The 27,915-nt window shown below is 34.9% G+C and overlaps 1 protein-coding gene across 2 annotated transcripts in view; it reads right to left on the bottom strand.

The window, feature by feature from the left end:
* The window catches only part of LOC135833008 (limbic system-associated membrane protein-like), a 489,776-nt gene that overhangs the window by 67,296 nt on the left and 394,565 nt on the right, over nt 1–27,915 (bottom strand). For both annotated transcript variants that reach the window (XM_065346596.1, XM_065346597.1), the window contains exons 5-6: nt 26,003–26,153; nt 3,458–3,555 (exon numbers count right to left, since the gene is read on the bottom strand). In XM_065346596.1, coding sequence (XP_065202668.1) covers nt 3,458–3,555; nt 26,003–26,153 — 249 coding nt within the window. The remainder of the gene's footprint in view (nt 1–3,457; nt 3,556–26,002; nt 26,154–27,915) is intronic.

Raw genomic sequence — 27,915 nt, 5'->3', positions numbered from 1 at the left:
ATTTTTTCTCATTGTCTAAAGAACGATAGAAACGACGACTCCAAATTATACGCAACTTTTTTATTCTATTTTTTTTGTAATTATTGTTTTTTTTCTTCCGTAGATGGCAGAGCGTAAAGAAATATCGGTAGTGAAATTTAATTTGGATTTCCAGCCGAAGCAGACTATAAATATAAGGTAATGGCGGAAAAGAGAAACTCTTTTATTTGAAATTCGCGAGATGATTTAACTACGACGTCGTCTTGATTTCGATACGAGATTCGTCGTGCTCGAGTTCCCTTATCTCCTCCACCATCACTCCACCTCGAGTATTATTTATTAGCCACCTCACTTTTGCATTTTATTCTTCAAAGCGAACTCGTAATAGATTTTTATTAAAAATTTTCATAGTCATTTTATTCAGAGAGAAGGAAATCTTTCACAACCTGTTGGTATACGAGAAGTACATACATAAATGGATGCGAAGACGTTTGGCACACAGCTGAGTGAAAGCAAACATGTCAAAAACACGCCTAACATAACCACACGTGTGATGATTGCAAAACGTTGATCATAAATCCACCCTTATTTAATTTCCTGTTTCGTATAAAAACATATTCCTAACGTCTATTTAAGAACTACTATATATTATAGGCGTGTATGAGGCTTTAATTGAAAGAGATGAGATCTGTGTGACGTTGAATGTGGTTGTATTTTCCATTCCCTCTCTCCTTGTTTTTCATTTCGTATGATTAAAGAATAATTATTATGAAGATCGATATCTGTGATCTAATTTGAATTGACGTACCTATTGAATAAAGAAAGAAAACTGTATTATTTTCTCGATGTGTTTCAGAAGTTATTTTGCGAGTACGTCTGATGACAGTTTAGAGTTTTGTTTCGTGTATTTGTCACTAACGAATAAATAAATAAAAAAGTAAAAGCTCCATAAAAACTGATCAGATTTTTAAGTACGTAAGTAGATATAAGTATAGATATAAGTACCTCTGCGAAAGAAACTGTTTCTTCAAGTAAACAGATCCAAGCTAAAGGATATTAATATTCAGAACCACCAATCATCCATGGATTGTGAGAGACGAGGGGAGGAGAGGATGAAAATCGTATTTTGAGTGGGCTTCAGCACAATTATTGGGTGTCGTAAATTTCTAAGAATAAGAGATTTAAATATTAGGTGTGTAATTGCGGAGATTATATTTTTGTCAAAAAATAAATTGGAATATAGGAGCTCAATTAATTTTCAAATTCATTTAATATTGAACATTTTTGTCCAACTAAATGACATTTCATCAATGATTTCGTCAATTTGCATGATTTTGATGGGATTATTTTAGCCACATGATTTCATTAATTTTTTTTTGCCAATTCTCAATTGTTTTTATGCCCTCTTTTCTTGTTGCCAATTTTCCAATAATTTCTTAATTTTTTCAAAGCCTGAAGCTTGGCAGAAAAATTGTAGGGAGGTAGCTTGAGAAAAACAAAGTAAAAGTTTGAGATTTTTGGTTTGTAATACTAATCCATTCCTTCCCCCTCATTCAACACAAAAGCATCAGGCTTTGCAAAAATTAAGAAATTATTGGAAAATTAGCAAAAAAAAAGGCCATAAAAATTGGCAAAAAAATTTAATAAAATCATGTGGCGAAAATAATGGAAAGCCCATCAAAATCTTGCAGATTGACCAAATCATTGATAAATAATATCATTTATAGGTAGCTGGATAAAAATAATAAAAAATATGCTATTTTCACTTTCTCTAAACATAAATTTTTGCAAGCTTTTGCCTTTTCCTCGCTCGAGCCAGTTTCTTTTCCTTTTGGGTATTTCAAAATTCAAATTTGTAATCAACTTAAGTAGGTAACTACGTTCAAATTCTAAAATTATGTTGTCAAAAAAATAAATTCATCGCAAAAAACATTGTTTTTTACATCTCAAAATTCGAATTTTTGAAATTTTTTGTCATCGCTGCGTTTGGGTCTCTATTTTTTCAACTTTTTTTTTTTCAAATTGAGATCGAACGTTTATAAAAATCTATTAGATACTGGAGAAAACAATCAGAGTATAGGGAGTTGGAAAACTTGTGTTTTATAAATTAAAGTATATTTATATTCATATTTTGACGGAAAAATCTTCCAGAAATGGATCAAAATTGAGAACCTTTTTAATTTTTAGGTACATAGGTACTGTTTTTTTTTTTTTTTAATTATTTTTTACAGTCGGGAAAATTTGAAAAACATTTTGTTAAAAGTTGTATTCAAATTTTAAGAAATGTTCCAGCCAAAAATACACACTTTTCATCTGAAAAAACATTGTTTTTCCACTTCTTGAAACTAGCTTTTGCTCTCACTCTATTCGGGCTTGTTTTCTTTTCATTTTCAAAATTGAAATATTTTAGCTAAAAAGTGGACAAATTTTTAAAAAATTGTTTTTTTTACCTCTCGAAACACGAATTTTTGAAAGCTTTTGCCCTTGCTCTACTCGGGTAAATTTCTCTATTTTCTAAACCAAAAAAAAATCCTTTTTTGAAACTTGCATAAATTCAAAATGGAAAATAACAGCTTTTTAATTAGGTATATCAATTAGCAAAATTGACATTTCGTATTTTATTTCACTTTACTCGTCATGTTATTCGGAAAAATTGATATTTTTTCTCATGGAAAATTTTTTGTCCTCTTCCCTCCCCCCAAAAAGAACACTTTTAGTTTTGTTCACGCTAGGTTGACTAATTTTTGCGAAATAGAATAAGAAGACAAAAACAAAAATCATTTGCACAAATTGCATTCAAGTATCCGAACCAGAGAAAAAAACAGGACGAAAAAAATTCTTAAGGGGGGGGCGATGGGGCTCCCAACTGCCCCAGTCCCCGACTGCACTATCAACTAGTTGCCTAATTCGATATCATAACAAAACTATCCATTTGCTCACCACACGAATGTTGTCCAATAAAAAAATTCCAGCAATTATTTAGACACAGGACACCTGGTAGATTTCTATACGAAACATTCCACTACACTTATCACTCACATAACATCTATGTTGAGTCTATCAACGACCAACGATGAATATAATTTAAATATCGAGATGACAACGCTGCGATTCAAATGACTATTATACGACGACATAAAACGGTATAAACAGGACAAGGCGAAGAAGAGGAATAGGGAAGAGCAGTAGCGAATCAATTATGCATATTCATTATACACTTTACTCGTATATCGCTTTAAAACCGTCATCAAAATATACATACACTGCGATAATGTGTGGCTTGGCGCTAGATTGGTGGTTTGTTTTTGTGTACAACATCTAAAGTAAGCTCGACTTGACGTCTTCTTTTCACATACACATAAACATACCCGTACTTTTCCACGTATTAATTAATCAATTAATTATTATTTCTAGAAAACAATAAATTTTACATGCAATGTAGTACATATACGCAAGTGGAAAATCACAAATTACGTACCTCTGCCGGAGGTTCGGCGTGAACAATACAGACGAGCTCGGCTTCTCTGCCTTCTCCAGTATGTACCCAGTCTTTTTCCACTTCTATTTCTGGCGGATCTGAAAAAGCACACATATTCGTATTATTACATATTAGCCATTAAGTAAGGCAAAATACACCAGTAAAATCTCATCATAATATACGACAATATTTCACCACAAATATAACCAACACATGCAGCATGCAGATGACGATTCGTATACGCCAAATGCCAGAATAAGGGTTGAAAAAAGCCAGGGAAGAGAAAGGGGTACAAAAATTCCACCGCTGTAACGTGAAATCTATTCGTTAAAGCTAAAGTATACACCATCACATACAATATCTGTGTATACTTTTCAGAAGGGCGAGCAACAAGTTGAAATAAATGATAAGTTTCCGACTAGCAGGGTTTCAGCTTTCGCTGATTAGTACGGCAGTTTGCCTTGTACGTGTTTTATCAAAATGCTCAATTTCGCTTTCGTCGTCCTCATCTTTGTCGTCGTCGTCGTCGTTGCCTTTACCACTGCTCCTGCTGTTGCTGTCAAATAGATTCGTTCATTTTTTTTCAACCCTTGTCTCTCTCTATCTTTCTCTTTCTCCACACTCATCTCTTGTTACAAAACGAATCGAAATTTCCAAGAGGAAAAAAACCAACACGGTCAAAAAAATTCCCCTTACGAAGTTTATGAAAAAGAAAGAAAATAAAAAACGACCGTTTACTTAGCTCAGATGGTGGTTTTCCCCCTGCCCTGCTTTCCTATGCTATACATATGGAATATCCTCTTATGTAAGGTAATTCGTAACTTTGACCGCTCGACTCAATTCTCTTTCTCATTGCGCTGGTTTCTGTTTTCTTCGTCCACTTTTCAATAGGTCGGTTAACGAGCCCGATCTTCTCGTATGTCACATCGTCCACAGGGTATAACCGCCACACAAAGATGTATTGATAATATCTCCACTCACTCGTCTCAGATCCAGACTATAAGGGAATAATTTCACCATATAGCAAAGAAGAGAAAAAACACAGAACGAGTTGAAAAAAAAAAAACAATGTCCTCGATGAAAATTTTGCTTATGTAATTTTCTACACGAGTTTGTCGAAAAAACCTAAGTACGTGGCAGATCGTTTTACCTTCTCTATCTATAAGTATTTTTTTTACCCTCGCACGCGCTCCGAAAGAAAATCGTTTTACATAAATTAAAACTTGCCCCGGCGAAGATATTTTGACCAAAACCCTTTGACAATGTGAAGTTTTTGCCCTCAACGTAGGCGCGATTTTATCGAATAACTGAACTGATTCGATATACCAAGTTCCAAGGTTAACCGCTCTTCTTTCTCAATCAGTAGGTACTCATTTTACTATAATATTTTTACGCTATAATCTGCGTATTATGGACAAAAGCAGAATTTGATAGCTCGAAACGACGAGATTTTGTCAAAAGATGCTATAATTACAAATGAAATGGTTGTGTAACGCGTGCAAGGAATTAATAATTTAAGAAAAAAAAAAAAAAAGTAAAGGAATAGAAAACTTTTCGAAAGCAGTAATTCAACCAAAACTTTGTCCGTTGCCGATAAATCTTTATTTTTGAATCTCGACAGTTCAAAGTAGTTATAATAAAAAAATATCGCGAGTATTTAACAAAAAAAAAAAAAAAAAAAATCGAAAATACTGACTTTTGAAAGAAGTTATTTTGACGAAGGGAAAAAAACGTCAAATTAATTCGACGCAGCAGCAATAAAACAGAAATACAATGTTTCAAACACAAAAATTCTTTTGAACGACGATTTTAGCTTTATTTGTAGACTAAAAATAAAAAATAAAGACAATATGAATGTTCTAAGAAATATTTCGTTTTTTATTAAAAAGTTTTCTTTATTGAAAGAAAATACACGAGTGAAGACATCTAAATTTTCCATTTTGAAAATGAAACATCAAAAGCAATTAAGACTCGGTGAAAAAAAAATTATAAAATTATATTTCGATGATCATTGCAACAAAAAAAAAAAAAAAAATTAAGACAACTGCGTATTTTTTTCTCTCGAAAAGAAATTTTCAAATTTATATTTTCTACGTTTCGACAAAGTACAAATGTTTTTTAACAAAACAAAATATTAGGTAAACCCTACCTATTTTTTCACAATTGGAAAATATGGCAAAAATTTGAGAAAAATTTCGCCGAGAGAGACAGAAAGTTTAGTTGAAATGTTTCGAAAATTTCACTCTTTCGTTCGAATAATTTTCTAAGAATATTCTTTGAAAAACTCGATGTTAAAAATTTGTTGTTCAAGATACCATTCAAATACCGAATTATATCAAGCAGACGGACTACAATACAGTGAAAATAGTCGACTATTTGCGTGGGTGTTTCACCTCCTTCTCTAGTAAATTTCACGAAAATATTTTTGGTTCATAATTTTCTTGTATGGTGTGTCATTACAAAGTTACAAGTTCGTAAATCAAGGTAAAATTTAGTAAAATTTTAAAAACCTTTTTTTTTTTCATCAGTAAGCCTATAATCATCGTTTTTAAATACTTAACGATAGAAGAATATTGCGAAAAAAAGTTTACCATCGTATATACCGAATTTTTCTAGTAAAAGCTTCAAATTCTCGGTATAAAAAATTTAGAGAGGAAAATTTTTGAAAAGATTTAATGAAATTCAAAATTCTGTACAATTTCAAAATGTGACCTTTTTCTTTTCTCTTAAAGCAAGAATTTAGGAATTTTTGAAAAAATGATGAGCTCTCTGGGTCGGAAATGTGAAAAATATAGGGTAAGAGAGTTTACTTTTGGTTTCAATTAAAATATGAACTGAATTTTAAAAAGCTGAGATATTTTTATGAGTTTTTGATCGGTTATAACTTCTTTTCTGCCATTTAAACAAATTTTAACGATTTATTCAGTTTTACTGAAATTTCATATTTTTTTTTTTCGATAATTTTCAATGATCTACATAAAAATAGTGCAGTAGAATTTTATGCAATTTTTATTAAAGGCTCATCAATTTCTGATTTTTTTTTTTTTTTTTTGAAATTGACGTTACGGGCACAAATTTTAAGATAATTGATTGAGAAAATGAACCAACTATCTCACAGGGATAATTCAACTTCCAGCAAAAAAAACCTTTATCACTTTTCACCCATCTTCAAAAAGGTGAGCAGTAGGTAGGTATTCAATAAAATTCGAAAGATTCCAAGATAAAATTAGGGTACATATACATTTCTGTATTTTTTTCTTTTCAAGTTTGCCAAACACCTCAAGTTCTGAAGATACCCTCAAATGTGCAAAAGAACCTTTTTTTGCAGAAAATGAAATTTCCTACACAAAGCGGTGCTCTGCACATGTGAGGTATTTTCATAATTGAAGGAGCTAAACTAAACCAATTTAAAATATATTAAAAGAAGAAAGACACACCTTTTTCCTTTTTTGTTTTTTTTCAAATTAATCCACCTTTTTCGATACAAAAACAACACTGCAGGACACTTTTATAAATAAAACACTTTTAAAAAAAATTAAACCTGAGCTAATAATAAACCCTCCTCCCTCCCATCTGGAAGTTTAAAAACGTCGCTGGAAGCTCCAAAATGACTTGAACCCACCTGAAGTCGTCTTCAGAGTGTGCTAAAATTAGAGCGCAGAGTAAATTTCGGCTTTTCATCTCCATTTTGATGAAATTTTGTGAACATTTCAAGTTTAAAAAATCTATCGGAGGCTCCAGTAATTTTCAAAAAGTTGCTGGGGACTCCAAAACGACTTGAAATCCACGTGCAGTCGACTTCGTAGCATATTGAAACTACATAGTTCGCAGAGTGAATTTCGGCTTTTCAACTCCATTTGATGAAATTTTAAGGGAATTTCAAGTTTCAAAAATCTGCTGGAGGCTCCAGAATAACTCTAAACGGCCTGGAACAGTGTTCAATCGATTTGACAGGTCGAAAATAGGGTGTATCCCAAATTTCAGCTTTCTAGGTGAATTTGGCAAGATTTTGATTTTTCCCTTGGCCTGAATTTGCATTTTAAAAATTCACCAAAAATCGAAAAAAGCACTTTAGCGCTTGAAATTTTGTCAGATGATAAATTTTTCCTGCTCTTTCGATCTAACTTTGTACGCTTTAAAAAATGTCGTGCAAGTCCTATGTTGGGACTCAAAATGTAGGGGGGTTGCAATAGATTCTTATGCGGGCCCCCTGACTACTATTAGACATGTTGGAGCCCATGCACGCACGCGTTTCTATATTTCGCACCGCAGCTAGCCAGATCTTCCTCATCATTATAGCCTTTTCACATTGTGAAATACCTACACTCTACTCTTCTCTAGTAAGTAATTCATAAGTCGAATGAAAATTTCAAGCCTACTACGATGACATACGTTCACTCACACTTGAAAACTATGTACAAGGCTCGAGTAAAACCTTGCCGACGATGTCCTAGTGACCTATCAAAGGGAATAGCCCCGTCAATAGAAGACCCTGACAAGGTTTTCTTTTCAAATTTCACTACGTATGTACTCGTATGTTCTATGTTGATATATCGAACGGTTAAATAGATAGGTACTTAGAGGTATACAGAAGGCAACTTACTCGTATATCTCAAGTGTTGTCGCGTATTGTCGACAAGTAAGGGCGCATCTCTATTTCTTCCCTCTCTGCTTACCATAATGGATGGCAGAATAGGTAATCAGCTGGGAATGGAAGTAAGCATTTGTTCCTTCTTATTTTCTTTTTTAATTCATCTACCTATGTAAGCTCATCATTCTTGATGATATGAAAAAGAAAATGCAGCAAGGATCATGGGTAAACTTTTCTTAAGAATTTCAAAAGGCCTATAAGTATGTAGAATGTGCAAACATGTAAATTATTTCGATTTTTTGCGAATGGTGGGCAAGATAGGGAGAGGTAGTAAAAGACTTGAATTAAGATGTGGAAATTTATACGTATAGTTAGCCACCTAGTCGTTAGATAGACACCCTGTATAACACGTTTTACGACGACGACGTTGAGTGGGTAGAGCAGACAAGAGATAAATTTATCTTGGAAATGGCGAAATAGACAATTACAAGCGGGCTTATTTATACAAGTTGGTAGGTATTCGATACAATCTTCACGCAGCAGATAGAAAGCGAATAATGTCGCTTTGTTCGTTTAAAGCGTAAAGAGAAAGAGTAGGTATAGAGAGCGCGCGGACTCGGGTTATATGTATATGTGTACACTGTACAGTGTGCAGCGAACAGGGGGGCGTATGAAAATGGGGGAAAGGTAGCGTGTCCTTAACAAGTATCTCTCTTCTTATATTTGTCTAAGACATACTGCCCGGTTGGTTTTCGTATATTCACGACACGACAAACAAGCCGAAAACTTAACCCAGTTACCTTGATTACGTTTAGGGGAAAGTTTGCGGACGAGAGATGTACTCGCAATTCGAACCTTCGTCTTCGTATAGTCGTCGAAGTAAATTGACAAATAGTTTAAGTAAACATCGACAAGTTGTCTTTTCCTTCGGTCGCTCTTCTCCAACACCGCAAACAATTTCCTACACCTTTTTTCCTATCCTTACCCGTCGACTTCGACGCATCGATGGTCTTATAGTTGTTCGATGAAGGGATGAGAAGCAGCCGAGGAGGGGGAAGGGGTTTCTTCCTGCCTTTGGAACCAGGAAAGGGGAACGAAAATGTCGTGCAAGACTTTCGCTAGCCGTATAATTCTATCAGACAGTTTTCCCAATTCTTTTTTCCCCTTGGTTGCCTCCTGTGTGCTCGTGCTCGTGCTTCCAATAGTTGGGTATACCATAGTCGAGTTGGTGTGTGCGGTTTTGTTGTTATTTATTCTTTGTTTACCTTTACAATTGTACACGATGAAACGAGCACGTAGATGGGTGTAAAAAAAAACCATTCGTAGATGAATTTCAATTCTTCGAAACGAGTTTGATCTTTTATCGTCGTAATATTTGTTCGGTTGATTTTTCTCTCTTCCTCGTTTCACCTTTTTCACCCCCTGAACACATAACGACCAAAAGTCGACGTGAAATTTCACTCAACGTCTCGTCTCGTCTCGTCTTTTTTTTTTACCTTTTCAATTTTGTTGTTTTTTCTCCCTTTTACTGCGAACACGCTAATTGTGTTGGGCAAATTAGGCGTCGTATGAGGTTTTATACGTATACTCGGAGTCGTTTAGTTGTGTTACCTTGCTTGTGTACAGTTACGCATACGACCAAACAACAACGACCGTAGGTACTCGTATCTTTTTGCGAAGTTTTAATTTGGCAAAATGTTGCGGTTTTGCGGTTTCGTCTATTTTAAAGGCTACCTATAATGTTATTTTGTCGACTGTATGGGGTCTTTTCTCTCTTTTTTACGCTAGTTTACTTCGTAAACTTACTTTTTTTTGCTCGTGATTCGATTTCGAAGCCGGTAACGAAGTTGAAAAGAGTATAAGAAAATTATCGTCGTCGTTGTCTCGGTCTTCGTCGAATAGACGACCGAATGACGATGTTGAATTGGTTCATGTTTCCTCTCTCATACTCTCAATGTACCTATTTGGAAATTTTAGCGCTAGGAATTTGGCGACGACGACTGTTTAGTTTGCTAGACCTTTGACCTGTTTGTTTTGTGTTATGATCATTTTTTTACCCATTGAATAGGTGATGTCGGGGATAGCATCTTTGTCCTGCAGGGTTGTCGAGCATGAAATTACGAAAATTGACCGTTTTGAAGGAGTTTTTTTTCGTGGGCTGAGCATGCTTCAATTAGGTACATAGTATGTACTTTTAACCGTTCTCGGATATTTTTGGCACCATTGTAATCATTTTGTCTCATTTTTAGTTTGAATAGACAGCCAATCAGCAACGCTATAATTATTTCTACCACGAATTTTTCTATGAAGTTTTCAATGCGAAGCAGTGCTTCAATTGATTCTACACTTCAGCAAACTTGTATCGTTAAATTCATTGCATGAAACCTTGAAAAAAAAATAGGTACCTAGATCTACCTGCGCGTACCTAGCTTAGAGATGTGCAGTCTGAAAAGTGAAAAGTACTTTTCTTTCAATGAAAAGTTGAAAAGAAAAGTTCCTACTTTTCACTTCACTTTTAAGTTTTCACTAAAAAAAAAGCAAGTGACCAATCAATTTACTCATCAGAGATCACTGACACCTCATTGATGAAGTCAAATATCAAGTTTCACTCTCTCCACTCCTCCACCTTCACAATTCAGCACCCATTTTTGATATTTTTCACTACATTTTTTTCAAAACTGAAAACCCCAAAAATGTTAGAGGCTCTAGAAAGGCTCAAAACTACCACTATTCGATTAATTAGGTGGAAAAAAATGATTTTGTTTTTTTGTGTGTTTTAGATAGGCAAAAAATACATCAATTTGAAGCTCTTGCAGAGAGCTTTAAAATGAGACTCACACAATTTACTTTTTACACTTTTCACAACTTTTCACACTTTTCAATCAACTTTTCACTTTTCATTTCACCAAAATTACTTATCTGAACAGTGCACATCTCTAACCTAGCTATAAAAAGTTTTGGAACACCTCACAGCGATGATGAAAATATGCACTTTCTCATTTTTTCCAACTGGCCACAGTGCATTTTGAATGTTATCGTTACAAAGACCTGCATTTTGCTAAAATTGTCAAAGTGTACTTTTCTGTCAAAAAATAACAAAAAATTTCATCTTTGGCCAAAAAATCATCATTGACAAAGTTAGACAAATTGTTAAATATTAAAAACAAGAAAATCACCTGGATAAGACAAAATCAATGAAAAAATCATCAAAGATTTTCGATCCGGCTGATTTGGTATATCACACAAATTTTTAACATGATACTTATCACTGGATTCTATCCCAAACAATGGAAATATGCCTAAGTTATTCTCATCCATAAACCAGGAAAACCAGAACATGAAACCTTATTTGGAGTTGACATCTCATGGCGGCGCCACCATCGACTTACTGAAAGGGGAACATTTTGTAGAGAATCGCATCTCAACAAGTCGAGTGTGCTAGTGTGGAAGCGTGCGTGAATATGGAAATGTCCCCCTTTCAGCATGTAAAGATGTATTTCATGCATTCCACCACCAGAGTGCAACACTTGTTCATCAACTCCAAATTGCACAGACCTATCAGCTTATTGCCCATCCTATCTAAAATCTTTGAAAAACTAATTTTACAAGGACTATGGCCAATTCTGGAAAAGAGAAAGCTGATTCCAAACCACCAATTCGGATTTTGTTTGAAACACAATACAATTCAGCAAGTACATCTTGTCAAAAAAAAATCAACAACTCTATTGAAGATAAAAAAAATTGTGCTGCAGTTTTTCTTGATGTAAGCCAAGCTTTTGATTGTGTATGACCAAATACTATCACGTCGGCCTAGAGTCAAACACACGAACTCCCACCTGCTACTTGAGACCTCGTGTAAACATTCTTTTCATCCTGGAGCGTCCTCTGGCAGGTTTAAATCGCGAACTAAAAGTTGACTTCGACCAATTGGATCACTGTAAGTATACTTCAGACAACTTCAACATTCACTGTAGATCCGACAGAGAGCACTCCAGAGCAAAAAGAACATGTTACACAGGTGTCAAGTAGCAGGTGGGAGTTACGTGTGTTTGACTCTAGGCCGACGATCAACTGACAATACCGGCAACTCCATTTAAAATACATTGAGCGTTTTTGTAGCGATATTAGCGCAATCTGAATGGCCGGGGTTAAAACTAACTCTTATCAAAAATGCTCTGATTGGTTTTTATATCTGGTTTGAATCTCACGCATCCGCAAAATTCAAATAAGCAAATCAGATGCTTGGGGTAGTTGCGGTAACAGTTAGTTTCACCCTAGGCCGCTAGGAGGATAAAACACCATTTTTTGATGAAGTTGCCAGTATTATCAGTTGATAGTATTTGGTATGACATACGGGTCTCTTAATGAAACTTGAAAACCATCTTCCTGACATACTATACAATCTTCTGGCTCACTATCCAACTGATAGAAAATTAAGTGTCAAATGGGAGGATGTTTTCTCTGACTTCAGAACAATCCGAGCAGAAGTACCACAAGGAAGTGTATTGAGCCCCATCTTTGATAAGCAATGTCATGATGGCGACATTTGCTGACAACAGTGCAATTACCACGCAAGATTTTGATCCAGAGGCATGGACAAATTACAAAACAACTTAAACGCAATAAACAAATGGTGTCAAACTTGGAGAATCAAAATCAGTAGTGAAAAATCAAGCCATGTCCTTTTTACCAGAAAGAAAGTCGAAAAACATCTTGCTCACTAATGTTTAATAACGATGAAATGTGTACTTCAAACAAACGTTGTCAAATATCTCACATTCTCACATGGAGAGATCATATTCTGAAGAAGAGAACTCAACAAAAAAGTCAAATCAATTTATGGCTTCTTGGAACTAATATGCTGAATCAACAAAACAAGATCGTAGTAGGTACACAAATGTTTATTCAAACCAATTTGGTAGTATGGTATTGAACTATGGGATTCGGCTAGTGAATCCCATATCCTGATTATTGAAAGATTCCAGAAAAAAATTCTAAGAAAACTTATAGGTACATATAACACAATTCTCAAAGATTTGGAAATACCTTTTGTGTGAAATCAACGATATCCATAAGAAGTAACATCTATCATTCTATCAAGAAAGAATTTCTAACCAGGACAATGTATTACAAAAAATCTTTTGAATTGTGATAAAGAGATATACAGTCTGCATAGATGTCACATATTGGACCTACCAGTGAGATTTCAATCTTAATCGCTTGCAAGCTAAATGTTACTAGGCATTTTGTAACAGATTGCTTTTCTTTTTGTTCATTTCCAAATGGTCTCGCTTCCTGCAGAAAATTGTCACTTTTATGCAAAACGTTCCAAAAAGTATTCATTTTTTCTCTAGAAATTAACCAAAAATGCTACTTTTTTATCCCTTTGAAAGAATTCCAAAAAGCCTCGCTTTTTATTTTTTAATCGGAAAAATTGACCCAAAAAAGTATATTTTTTCAACAAAGAATCTCACTGAAGGCTCCAGGAGGGCTTCGAAAAATTAAATTCTGATTAAGGAAGATCATGACCAAATTAAGTACATTTTCAAGCCTTCTGGAGAAATTTTAAAATTTCGGTGATGTCGAAAATCGCGCTGTAAGCTTCAAAACGGCTAGAAATGGAAAAATACTGATTCGGTGCTAGGGAAAAGGAGTTTGGCAAAATAAATTTCCACCCTTCCTGACAAGATTTTAAAATTCTGGAGAAATCTAAAATCACGCTGTAGGCTTTCAGAATGGCTGGAAATAATGAAATTTGGATTCGGGTAAGTTGGTCAAATCAAATTCCACTGCTTCTTCTGGTAAAATTTTAAAATTCCGGGGAAGTCGAAAATCGCACTGAAAGTTCAAGACTTGCTCGAAATCTACGTACCTTATGAGAATTCAAGAGGAAGACGACAGTTAGTTTACTTCTGAGACAGAAAAAAAGCAAAATGATAAACTTCGAGCGAAATCGACCCTCTGAATAGTCTGAAATGGGTCAAATTGACGTGGAAACGACCCACTTACGTATAGTTTTAAAACGTCATTAGTAAAAATGGCGTCTTATTATGGGATAAGAAATTATTCGCGATTTTTTTTTGTTTTTTTCGCCGTTTTAAATGTGCGCGAAATAGCAGTTGGTAAAAGTTTCGCAAGGGTTTGAGAGCAGACTCGATCGAGAGTTAAGAAGTGGGGAAAAAATAACACCGCCGAGTAAGAAAATACACCATCGAATGGGTTTCCTGTTTTACGGCGAACTTTTCTGCGGAAGGTTATCGACATAAATTAAACTTTGACAGCTTTGATTGTGGTCTGAGATTGGGTATCTACTTCCTTCTTCTTTCTTTTGCCGGCGCACGTTTCGCAAAGGGGAGATAGGATGGGATGAGACAGAGGTATGGCAGCCTCTCTTTCCAGATAGAACTATGTGATCGGAGCGAGCTGCTCAGCTCAGATGCTGTGCAAAAATTAAGAAACTTTGTTTTCGTATGCGAGAGTATAAGAATCGACTTCGACTCGTAGTAGATATACTTTAATTGTATACACGATTTTGAGTTTACGGCGCGAGACGGAGATGTATTTTCGTGACTGTTGTTATGTATCGCGCATTCGTTAACGGAATAATAAAGCTGAAACAAAAGTAAATATTTTTAATGTGTTCGACGTACCACGTCCCGATGTGCAAAAACGTCGACACAATGTGTCTGCTGTGTCCGCAGATTTGTGACTGCTTGTGTCTGTTTATTCCGGTTTTTTCAGACACATTGTGTCCGTTTTTTTGTGTTTCTCCTATTGCAAACGTGTATAGGCAAAATACGTATTCCACCACAGTAGTTCTCATCATGTAGCCTAACAAAAGAAAATATTCTTTTGTGTGTGTGGGACTACAACAACAATAAGATGAATTCCATACCAAAACCTAGCCTGTAGCCTGTACTGTAATGTGTTTAGGAGGGTAGTTGCTCAGAAATGTATAGTGACGGAACCGGTTTTCTCTGCGTCTCCACTTTCTCTTGGATGTTTACTTGGTTCGGTTGCTGCTGGTCTTCTCTACCCCGCGCGTGTAAGGGATGTTTCACAACTTCATTTATAGGAGTACACCACTGTTGAAGGTTTAGAAATGGGTATCAAATTGTGCATATATGCCAATCGAGCCTCATTAAAGTAGATAATTTTTTTTCATCAATTTTGACCAATTTATTCCCCCAAACATATGAATGTGTAGCGAATAATTTTTCAAATTTATTGATGCGTGTTTGAGCAGTGTGTGATGGGTTTATGAAGATGAACTATTTTTTTGAAAAAAAATAAAATAAAATTATGGGTTATCTGACAAAATCAAAATTATAGTGTGCTGAACACCAGTGGCGTGTAGGGGGCCAGGTTTTTAGACACAGAAAAAAACGAAATTTTAGGTAATTTTTCAAAAATCCTTCAAAATGAACAATTATGTCATTGGGAAAAGGCAATAATACTGCTTCAGCGAAGTGAGAGCAAAACTTTATGAAAACATTGGTTCCAAAATTGAAAAAACGATCATTTGCATGTTTTATTTTACATTTTTTCATCAGAGCGCAATTTAGTACCTAACTCTGTTCATGAAAAAACTAAAAATTTGCACTTTTCAAATGGTTTGAATACAAAGAGTAAGTATTTCAGGAATTTTCTTTTTAATTTTAGAATTTTGAAAATTTTTGAGATAAGTGTCTTGAATATAGCCCAAGTGAAGCGAGCGAGGGAAAAAGTTTTGAAAAATTTGTGATTAGGGAAGTAAACATCAATTTTAATTTTAAAAAATCTATTTTTCTGATCTCCACAATTTTCAAATTCAATTATACCTACTCGTAAGTTTCTTCAATTTGTAACTCTGAAGATGATGGTGATGGAACAACATCAATTTTAATCTAAGAATTCGGTTTTTCTGATCTTGACATTTTTTAAATTTTGGATTTTTTAAATTTTAAGCGTGAAGAAGAAAATGAAATTGATCCGAGCAAAGCGAGGGCAAAAGCTTTTGAAAATTTGTTATTTTTATGTGAAAAGCCAGTGTTCCACCAGTGACAATTTAAAAAGTGTGAATAAAAATACTTTTCAACTTTCAAGCACAATTTGAAAAATTGAAAAGAACAATTTAGCCCAAGCAAAGCGAGGGCCAAAGCTCGAGGCTAAAGTAATATAGATCAGATCTATATTACTTTACTCGAGGCCTAAAAAACATAATTAAGAATTTTTAGGGTAGATCGATGATTTTGTTGGCAAATTGACTATTTTGCCGACTAATTTTGAATACAGTGGAACCTCGATAACTCGAAGCTGAAGGGAGAGGAGTTGACTTCGAGTTATCGGAGTTTTCGAGATAACGAGGTGAATTTTGCATTGAGTCTTATGGGGAGTTGAAGACACAGACCTTCGAGTTACAGAGGTTTTCGAGTTAACGGAGTTCGAGTTATCGCGATTCCACTGTATTAACAGTTTAGGTGGTAAGCCTATACTCACCTCTTTGAATTCTCCTCCCCCTGGCTATTTCACTTTATTAATAACACGAAAAAAATGTGCAACTTATACATTTGACATTTCTAATACTCGTACCATGTAGCATGGTACAAGACTACGAGTATAGGCAACCATTCCATCAGCAGGCGGTCACATTGTGAACGTTTTACCGGTTTTACAGTCACATAGTGTCTGCTTTTCACTACACAATGCGTATTGTTTTGAAAACAGACACAAAATGTCCGTTTTACTGGATTTGTATACTGTTGTGTCCGATTTTTACGGACACGCTTGCACATCGGGGTAGTACTTACTACCGTACTACAAAGTATATACAGTATTGGAATAGCACAGCCGCTCGCCCTTCTTTCCTGCTCGTTTGTTTTGCTTTCTGGATTCGAATCTCCATACGACGTACGGAGTGTTCGCGGAATTCAGATATACATAAATGCGAACACGTATAGGTATTATTTTTGCGAAATTGTGTACGCGAACGAGAGAGTATAGACTGCCATCTCATTATTCATCGGCTAATAGAGAAGGAAAATTTTCCGCCATCGTTTTCGCCAGCACCAGCAGCCACGTGTCTTGAATGTTTGAAATCGATTTCGATTGCGAGCGAACGAAACGACAAAACAATATGTCCATAAATTAATGAACCGCGTGAAAAGTTTTTTCTTACGTATGAATAAAGCCAACAACCAGAGAAGAAATAAAAACTAGGTACCAAGTAGGGTGTTCTCGGTTCGTGAAATTATACGCACGTTAACGAGCCGGAAAAATTTTCATAAAAGCTCGCTAATTCGAATCGTTTCTCGCTAAATTACCCGGTTACCTAAATAAAATTTCTGAGATGTGTTTATAGTATAAACAACGCAACGCTAGTTCGGATGGTGGATGCGGATGGTGTGTTTATCAAGGACTGCTTGTGAGACTTCCATCCTTTTTTTCATATGCAAGATAGGTCTTTTATTTATCCCTCAGTTGTAGAAAAATGAGCTCATGTCAAAACGTAATCTCAATATGCTAAGTGGCCAACTCCATGTTTGTAAATTGTTCAGGAAATGCGAAAAACAGCGTTATCAACTATTGATGGGTGTTACATAGTTAAGGTTATTTATTAAGTAAAAAAAATCTGATAAAATTTTTTTTCACTTGATACATTTTAAGCCACTTTGAGTGGACGAGTTAGATATTTTTCCCAACTTCAAAAGTGGATACTACACCAATGAATTCACCTGAGGTAATTTCGAATGTTGGAAGTTATTTATGAAGTGTTCACCTTTCAGGGCCAGTAGCACAATTCAGGTTTAAACCAGAGTTGTAGTTTTACAGCATGAACCAAGTTTTACTTAACTTGACAATTTTTGGAGGTTACCTAGGATTAACAAATTGGCGCGTGTTCATTGGTCGTTTCAAGTTGTGTGATTACTGATTATTTTGCAAATGGAAATCGATAACTTCAAATAATACCAACTTTCGACAAAGATGAAGTAAGTATAATTACTTACATTGAATGACAAAAAACATGAATAACTATTGTTGAATGTAAAATTTTGAATTACATCACCACCATACTGAAAAATTTAATGACTATTGTTCAAAATTGGACATTTTACCTCAAACAAATTATTTTCCTGCAGCAAAAAAATTAAATCTACTCAACTATTCGTTCAAGAATACAGTAAAAGCTCGTTATAACACTTTCAGTTATAACGCTGATTTCCTCTGGTCCCTAGACAACCCCATTTAAACCAATGTAAAATTAATCGCAATATAACACTCATGAGTGATTATAAATCGCGTTTTAACGCTCTAAAATTCAGGAAAAATCAGATTTTTTTAGAATTTTTGCAACAAAAAAGCAAAATTTTCAGAAAATTTTTTGATTTAGAAAAAAATGTTTGAAAACTTTTTTGGAAAAATTTTGCCAAAAAAACTTTTTTTCAACTTCCAACAGTTGGAATTATTTTCGATTTTGGCCAAAAAAAGAAAGATTTTTTGACATCAAACTTTAATAGTTCCCTTTCAGATTTTTCTTCCTTCTAAATATGTACATAATACAGCTGGTTGTTCAAAATCTGAAATAAAATTTATGTTTGAACTTCCTTTATTATGTTTTTTTTTGTTTAAAAACGAGAATTCGCAGTATAACGGTAATCAGCGTTAAAACAAGACTTTCGGTTATAACGCGCTTTGGCTTATAACTCTTTTTTTCTGCGGTCCCTTGAAGAGCATTATAACGAGCTTTTACTGTACCTATTTATTTTTTTAAAATGTATTAAAAAATTAGAACTTTGCTTCCAATTGTAAGATATTTCTAATCATTAAAAATATGCAATCAAAAATCACTCCAAAGACAAAATTTAGTTAAATGACGCGTTATCGAATGATTAGTTAATCTAAACCTGAACCAATGTTGTGCAATGCTACAGAAGTTGAACCTGGTTCAAGATTTAAACTAACCATAAGTTCAGCTAAACCAAAATTTAAACCTGCATTGTGCTACTAGCTCTCAGATGGTGTTCATAACGAAACAGTTTCACGTAGCTAAATACACAGTGCATTATCCTTTGGCAGAGTTAGATTATTTTCCCGACTTCAACCACAGATAATAGACGAATGGGCCAGCACAAGCGTGTTTTTAATATTTCAACTTATGAATTAAGTGAAGAAAAATCAGATGACGCTCATAATCATAACTCATTTTCGTCAAAACTTGGAGTTAGCCACTTTGCATATTAAGACGATGAAAAACTATGTTGATATTCGAGATCACAATCAACACAAAATTTACCAGTGATATTATTTTCTGCAGTCAAGGCTAGTACCTACCAATTTTTTCCAACAGAAAAAAGGTAACTTTGGTAATTAAAAAAAGCTCAAAAAGTAGGTAAACAAAAAAGTGACAAGACGCGAGCAAAACATTCAAGTGCAGAAAAAAATAACCAAAAAACAGAGCATTACAAATTGAAAATACAGTGTCCTCATTTTTAATTTTAAAGTTGAACTATTTTGAAACTTTTTGATGAGAAATTGAGACTATTTATGACAATTATTTTCAACAAGGGAATAATTTTTGGATTTTTAGGCAAAAAAGCAATTTTTGGCAAGCAATTTTAACCAAAAAAAAAAAATGGTTTTCTGGTAATTTCTAGCAAAAAAAGAGACTGGGACAGTTTTTTTTTAGAAAAAAATTAAAACAGGAATTTTTGCAAAAACACAACCTATTTTTAGAAGTTTTGTTAAAAAGCAATAATTTTTTATAATTTTTGGCAAAAAACTGAAAGAACAGTGGGGCAATTTCAGCAAGAACAAGACTTGTTAAGAATTATTGGAAAAAATGATACTTTTTGCCAATTTCTGGTGAATAAATCTCTATTGTACTCATGTATCCCCATCGAAAAATCAAAAACGTTTCTTCTCTCATCACAATGGCTAGTTTTTGCAATGTGTTATTCTTTAGAACCGTTTGGCGGGTGATATGTTGTTATACATGTAGAGTTTTTCGTTGGCAAACATCTGTACACTGCTTTTGGATGATTTTTGAAAAAAAAATGATAGCAAAAATTTGGCAATTTTTGAGAATTTTACATTTTTCTTGAAAAACGAGATTTGTTTTTTTTTTTGTAATTTTTGGCAATTTTAGGCAAAAAAGCGACACTTTTTAAATGCAGAATAACCAACATTTTAGGCAATAAGCGTGGACAATTTTTGGAAAAAACCAAATATTTTTGGATTTTCTTGCAAAAAGTTGAGAATTTTTGATAATTTTTAGTAAAATGCAAGACTGACAATTTTACCAGAAAGTTCAAGTTTTTGGAAATTATTGGCAAAAGAACGTTCTTTGTTGAAAAAAATACTTCTTTGGGTCAATTTTTCGATTAAAAAGCAAGACTTTTTGAACGTTTGTGATCAACTTCTTGAATTTACGTAAGAGCTGTGCGATTTCAAAGTATAAAAATTGGTCCAATTTACAAGGAATCATACTGCAGTATATCACTAGGTCCATTACATTTATAGTTTTGGCAGTATTTATTTTAAATAACTATCACGAAGCCATTAGAAAAAGCAAAAGAGAAAAATTTTCAATTAGCAGCTTTTTCGGCGCAATTTTCGTACACAGCAAAGAGGCGAAAAGCTGCGGTGAAAAAATTTTTATCTGATTTTCGCAACGACCGTGTAAAGCTGTCTCGCCTCGCCTTACGTTGCGTATTTAGCCAAAGCAGGAAATGTCTTTTACAGTTCGAAATGCTCCCTCTGTTTTTCAGCTACAAAGTCGTTTTGCTTAAACGAAAATCCGCTTATTTAGACATAAACCACAACGGGGCTATAAGTTCACAAAATTACAGAAAATTTAATGTATTTTTAATTATGTTTAAATGCGTAATAATCTCCGTGGTATGGGCAACTGTTTATTTTTATGTCTCGAAAGTAGTAGTAAAAAAAAAGCCATCGTTTTTTTTTCACTTGGCAAAAGAAAAAGCATAAAGCTGCAAAAAAGAAAAGGAAAAACTAAAACGAGCAAAACGATTCTTAACTTTTTTCTTTCCTACCCCTCGGAAATCTGCAGCAGTTTTTCTTCTCGTAGGTAGCACGTTGCGGCGGTGCTGCCTTTACACCTCTACTTTCTCTCCGGTGCTTGTTTTTTTGTTTTTCCTAACGCGACTCCGAATGTTTTTGGATTTAATTTATTGGAATTAAAAAGTACCGATATTTTAAACATTCTTGCCATTTTTTTTTTTTTCATTTTCATTGCTACACTCCGCTCCATTAAAACCGGCTAACGAGATATATCGCGTTAAAACGTCGTCGTCGCTACCGCCGCGCAGGCGAATTCTCCCAAAATTTGCAGTCGACGTCGTCGTAGTAGTAATCGTAATGCTACCATTCTTTCTCTTACACACTTACACAACACGTGGTACCTTATTCTTTTTTCTCCGGCTTTTTTCCTCCACTTTTGCTCTTTCGCAGATTCGCACTTTTAATTATTTCACCGCGTAGAAAATTTCGCCGCCGGCGTGTTTAATGAAAGGTGAATAAGTAAGATATTGTGTTCGAATTCATCTCTCTCTGTTCATCTCTTCGCAAAGATCTCTCTCTTTCCTACTTTCTCGAGCTCCGAATACAATAACAATTCGAGAATTTCATTTCGTTTAGTCGTCTTATTGCGTGATTGAATTTCGAATGAATATAATCCTCGACTCGCAGCATAGCGAAACGGGATTAATTCCGAGAGCTTTTAACGCCGCTGCCATATAGGCTGCCGTTTTACTCATGCCGTTGCGAGGCTGTGTCACGATGACGATGGCTCCAGAATTCATCGTGAATTAACGAACCAACGATCCGACGACGACGACGTAGACGAGTATCGCGAATCGATACCGGCGTAAAGCTGGCGAAATTTCGCTCAAATATGTAAATTTCTACCGTACAATTTTAAAGTAAGGTTGCCCAGGTAAAATTACAAGCTTCGAGTTGACGAAATTCCACGGATAAATCGACTTCGAAATAGAACAATTTTAAACATGCTCTTGGCCACCACGAAGACGGAGAGTTCTTTGAGAACATGAAATAAAAATTGAAGTCGGTCACCGTAGCATTTAAAACGAACGAAATTTTGAAAGTCTACTCCTTTTAAATTCTATCATGCTGTACGATGCCTTCAATGTTGATTTAGGCCAAGAAAAGTGACATGAGACAGGATTTATTCAGGCACAAAATGTCGAGGAAATTTTCCAGAATAAATTCTTCGAACTATTATCGAAATTTTCCACATCTTCGGCATCGAAATAAACCCCACCTCCCATTTCGAGTATATTATAACATTTTCCTTCGACAATCCCCCTCTCCTCCCCAAATACATATTTCATTTACGTACTATTTCGAATAAAACCCCATTTCTTCCGTCAATCCTGTAGGATTTTTCCGAATTCAACCCTCAAAAATACCTCATTCACTCGTTCGTCCGTCTCTAAATTACGCGACATTTAATCGTCCCTCGCTTTTGGAAAATGATAAAACACAAAACTATAAAACGTACGCAGCGCAGCGCGGCGCCAGAGGGTTCTTCGGTTGCTTTGATTTGACTACTAATTATGCGTTATTTGCCAGGCGGATTAATTAAACGAAATCGAGTATTCAATATCTTCGCATCGCATTATCGTCCGCCCCCAACGATGAGTACACATTCTTTACGAGTAAATTAACGAAAACACCGTAAATGGTATTGAGAAGTTATTCAGATGAGGGGATCGCGTACCTCTCTTTCTTTTCGACGACGATATTTTAATTAGGTAGTCTTCTTGATGGGCCGCGAATAGAAAAATCCTATCGTCGTCGTACCTAATATCTATCTCTCCTATAGTCGTTTTTCAATACGGGGTGCGTTATTTTTCTCATCATCGACATCGTTATGCAACCGCACTGCTGCTTTAATTAATCTGCGCCTTATCAATTCGCCAACGAATTCGGTGATAAAATAAAACCCGCGAAAATACTTTTCATTACTCGAAGGAAAATTCCACTGTAAGGAAAGAAGCTATAAATATTATGAAAATGTGAAATTAAATCACTCGAGGGCATGCTCGTTTCAAGTTCGATGCCCTCATTTGATACTAGAGTACCTATATTATACGTTCGATGTCAACAGATGATTGAAAAATTAAATAAAGTTGAAAAAATTCTTTAAAAAAAAAAAAAAAAACTATCAAAAATTGAACCAAATTATTTTATTTCTGTTGAATAAAACAGCAAAAATTTCTCAAAAAATTTGAAAAAATTTGAATCCATTTCCAATTGATTTAAAGCGGTAACGAACTGTTTTGAGCAGTTCTGGAGCCTCCAAAAAATTTTTGAAAGCTGAACCTTTCACAAAATTTTATCCAATTTATTTTATATGTAGGTAGATACCCTAATTTCAACACGTCGAGTTGATTGGAAGTGATTTCAAGCCGTTCTGAACCCTCCGGTCATTTTTAAAAATTCCAAAATTTCAAAAAGTGTCATAAAAAGCTGACCAAATTAACGTGATTTGGAACAATTTTCATAAATGTAATCTTGAATTTCCGAGAAATACGGCTAGATGCTTCAGAACGGCTTGAACCACCGCCAATGGGCTCAACTTATTTAAATCATGATAATAGGTACAGTAAATTTTGGCTTTCCAATTAGATCGGGTAAAATTTTATGGAATTTAAAATTTTCAAGAAATCAGTGGAGGCCCCAAAACTGTGCAAAACAGTTTAAATCCTCATTTTTGGCCCAAATTTGATTTTTTTAAAAATCACCGAAAATCCGAAAATTCACGTCAGCAACTAATATCATTGGTTCAGGAGTGGAGAGGGGGGTTAAAAAAATAGGAGGTACGTTTAATTTCAGTTTTCTAGATCAATTTGGTCAAATTTTAATTTTTTTAAATTTTTGGCTCAAATGTGATTTTTTAAAAATTTACTTCAGCAACTAAGATTACTGATTCAGACGTGGGGGGGGGGGTGGGAGGTTAAAAATGAGAGGTACGTTCAATTTCAGTTTTCTATATCTATTTGGTCAAATTTTAATTTTTTCCTCATTTTTGGTCAAAATTTAATTTTTTTAAAATTCCCCCAAAATCCAAAAATGCACTTAAGCAACTAAGATTATTGTTTCAGGAGAGGGGGGGTGAAAAGAGGAGGTACGTTCAATTTCAGTTTTCTAGATCAATTTGGTCAAATTTTCATTTTTTTCTCATTTCTGGCCAAAATGTGATTCTTAATAAATTCACTTCAGCAAATAAGATTATTGGTTCAGGAGGGAGGGAGTAGGGTTAAAAAATGAGAGGTACGTTTGATTTCAGTTTTCTACATCAATTTGGTCAAATTTCAATTTCTCCTCATTTTTGGTCAAAACTTGATTAAAAAAAAAAAAAAAATTACTGAAAATCCAAAAATGCACTTAAAGCAACTAAGATTATTGTTTCAGGAGGGGGGGGGGGGTGTTAAAAATAGGAGGCATGTTCAATTCCAGTTTTCTAGATCAATTTGGTCAGATTTTCATTTTTTTCTCATTTCTGGCCAAAATGTGATTTTTAACAAATTCACTGGAGCAAATAAGATTTATTGGTTCAGGAGGAAAGGGGGAGGGGTTAAAAAAATGAGAGGTACGTTTGATTTCAGTTTTCTACATCAATTTGGTCAAATTTCAATTTCTCCTCATTTTTGGTCAAAACTTGATTTAAAAAAAAAAAAATTACTGAAAATCCAAAAATGCACTTAAAGCAACTAAGATTATTGTTTCAGGAGGGGGGGGGGGGTGTTAAAAATAGGAGGCATGTTCAATTCCAGTTTTCTAGATCAATTTGGTCAGATTTTCATTTTTTTCTCATTTCTGGCCAAAATGTGATTTTTAACAAATTCACTGGAGCAAATAAGATTTATTGGTTCAGGAGGAAAGGGGGAGGGGTTAAAAAAATGAGAGGTTGATTTCAGTTTTCTACATCAATTTGGTCAAATCTCAATTTTTCCTCATTGTTGGTCAAAACTTGATTTTTTTTAAAATCACCGAAAATCCAAAAATGCACTTAAGGAACTAAGATTGTGCCTGGTGATGTGTTTTGGTAGGCTATGTGCTCTTTCAATACATTTTTAGCAACTCGAGATGCCCCTTGTCAGTAAGCCTTTCTATTTTAAAGTCTGCCATTCAAAAAAAATCAAACACAGCAGCTGAATGAAAACATTGGCGTTAGAAGTTGTAGAACACGCTCTTTCGATTTTAGTACAGTCATAGTCAGGTCAAAATTATTTGTTGGGACTTTCCCAAAATTCTCAACAAAGGAAACTCTGACTTTCAAAGCTCGAAAAATTGTCGAAATGTTGAAGAAGATCAAAAATTGAGACATTTTATGCAATTTCAATTCAATTTCCTACAATTTCAAGATCGTACATTTAAGAATGATTCAGAGGGAATTACCTTTCGAGAAAAAAATTACTTCATTTCTTCCCACCAGCCAATTGAATTTTTCTCTGTAAATTCCCACCTTCAAATGCTCGAACTGACGCACATTTCACTCATAACACGAAGCCTTCATAAGCAATACAATACAATAAAAACCCCAGTCACCAATTCCTTCAAATTCGACCCCAAAATAACCGTACTATGCATTCAGAAAAACACCCCTCCCCCTCGGCAGCATCGCAAGACGACGACAACTATACGACGAAATATACACGCTGTACAATACACAGCATCGAGCAGCACAGTCTCTCGGGGGCACTACGTAGTTGTGCGTTAAGTTACGACGACGTTTCTATTAAAATACTAAAACTACAGAGAGATATTAACGGACAAAGGAGATGTTTAAAAATGAATTTAAGGGTAGCAGCGTTGAAAATTTATATATAATTTACCAATTCCCAAACACAACGAACGCATTTATAATTCGCTATTGTCCATTACCCGCGTTAAAATACAACAAACTGTAAATTAAACACGTGTATACTCACAATGCACCACGAGGTTGGTCTGTTCTTGGGCCGGGTTGCCGACGCCATTGCTGGCTGTACAAATATAGGTGCCGGAATGATGCCTCGTCGTCTGGTCAATGGTATAGGACGGTCCAGTAAACGATTTCTCTCCCGATGGTAACAAATTATTCTGCAACACGAACCAAAACAAAAGACCAATTAACAATTAGAAAAACGTATTCAAAAATCAAGCAGCTAAACAGAAAGTCCATCTTTTGTCTTAAGGTGGTATCATTTTCACGCAATCAGCTGCAGTTCTCTCCCCCTCACCTCCTCCTCCTTTCCCAGAGGCAACGAAACGCTACCAGGTGAATTTTGATAAATGAGTCAGCTGCGTGTCGTGTACGTCATTTTCCTCTCAGTCGCATTCTTCAAAAGATGATGGATATCATCGATGATACCGCAGGAAAAAAAGGTATATAATCTCCGATAAAATATCGTATCTTAGGTATACACGATACACCAACAGACTAGTAAAACGAAAAAACCTTTATCGATTCACCTACACTCAAAACAAATCATACGTAATCCTTTTCCCGAATATTTCTTCACTCGCTCGCCATCCACTCATCGTCGCGACAAAATTCCACCACGTTGAGCGAAATTTCAACAACACTTACACTGGTCCTCTTCCTATAGGTACAAACATGTGTACTTTTAAAAAAGAACAGCGAATATGTCGCCTTGCTCGCTCACTCTTCGTAGGTGGATATCGTATTATTTTGACACGTTTGAAAAATTTCACCGTGGAAACTTACACCAAATACTGAAAACTCCATAATACTAATGCGTATACTATGTTTGTTTGTTTATTTCTCACAAAACTTTTCAGTTTGTTTGAACGTGTGTAACGCTTAAGCGTCAAATAGTTTACATATTTCGCCTTTTTTTTGAACGAGGTCAATATCTTTAAAAGCAGCACCGCGAGTGTTTTCCGCTTTTCAAAGTCTCATCGTGCGTTGTCCCAGTAATGGGAAAATATTTCTTTGCGGATTCTTCTGGTAAATTGTCTAACTGAGCACGGTGAAGGAAATTTCCAACGTAAGATGAGTTCAGTTAGGAAGGATTGAAAATAAACACGAATGAAACAAATGAGGAGGGGGGAGGGGGAGTGACGAAAGCTGGGCGAATGATTAAGGGAAACACATTAGAGAAAAATAAATTCTCGATTTTTTGCATATTTTTTTACAATTTATTAATTCATTTTTCCAAAAAGTGATGATTTGAATAATTACAAAATATGAAACACAGCCTTCAATCATACTCATCACAGAATCGAGCAACTGTTCTTCAATTCATCCCCCCTAAAGAAAATAACCTCCTCAGCTCATAATCAAATCTGTACACAAATTGGTACCTACCCAACTGTTTACAAAAATCGATAGGTAGGTAAAGCTGAACGACAAAATTCGAAAAAACCGTATTCTATATCTTGGCAATAATCGCATCCGAGCCATCAACGATGAATAAAAAATTCACACGCGGCAAAGTTTACCATAATCGGGGAACTTTTCACGTTCAAGTATTACGTAGTTCTTTGGTAAACCGGTACAAATTATTAAATTGATTATAATTCAATTCGTTTGTTTATTTTCTCTGTAAAGACTTCCGTCGTTAAAACTTATTATTAATTTACGCGTTTCGCGGTCTGTAATTGACAAGTGAAACGATAAACGAAAGACGTAAGGTAAATTAAATGCGATATTTTCCAACATTACGAACACTTGTTGCACGCTGCAGCCGGCATTGGTATACTCGAAGTTGCTTTGTGTGAACGTCTCCGCATACAGGGTGTCACACAGTTTAGCTCGTGATTATGGCAAGAAAGATACTGGGTACAAAAGATGATAGACGAGCATAAGAGCACTCGTGGAAATTAATTTTAAAAATAC

The sequence above is a fragment of the Planococcus citri genome, chromosome 1, assembly GCF_950023065.1.
Source record: "Planococcus citri chromosome 1, ihPlaCitr1.1, whole genome shotgun sequence".
Taxonomy (NCBI): Eukaryota; Metazoa; Arthropoda; class Insecta; order Hemiptera; family Pseudococcidae; genus Planococcus; species Planococcus citri.
The sequence above is the reverse complement of the archived record's forward strand: the minus strand, read 5'-3'. Positions and strand labels throughout refer to the sequence as shown.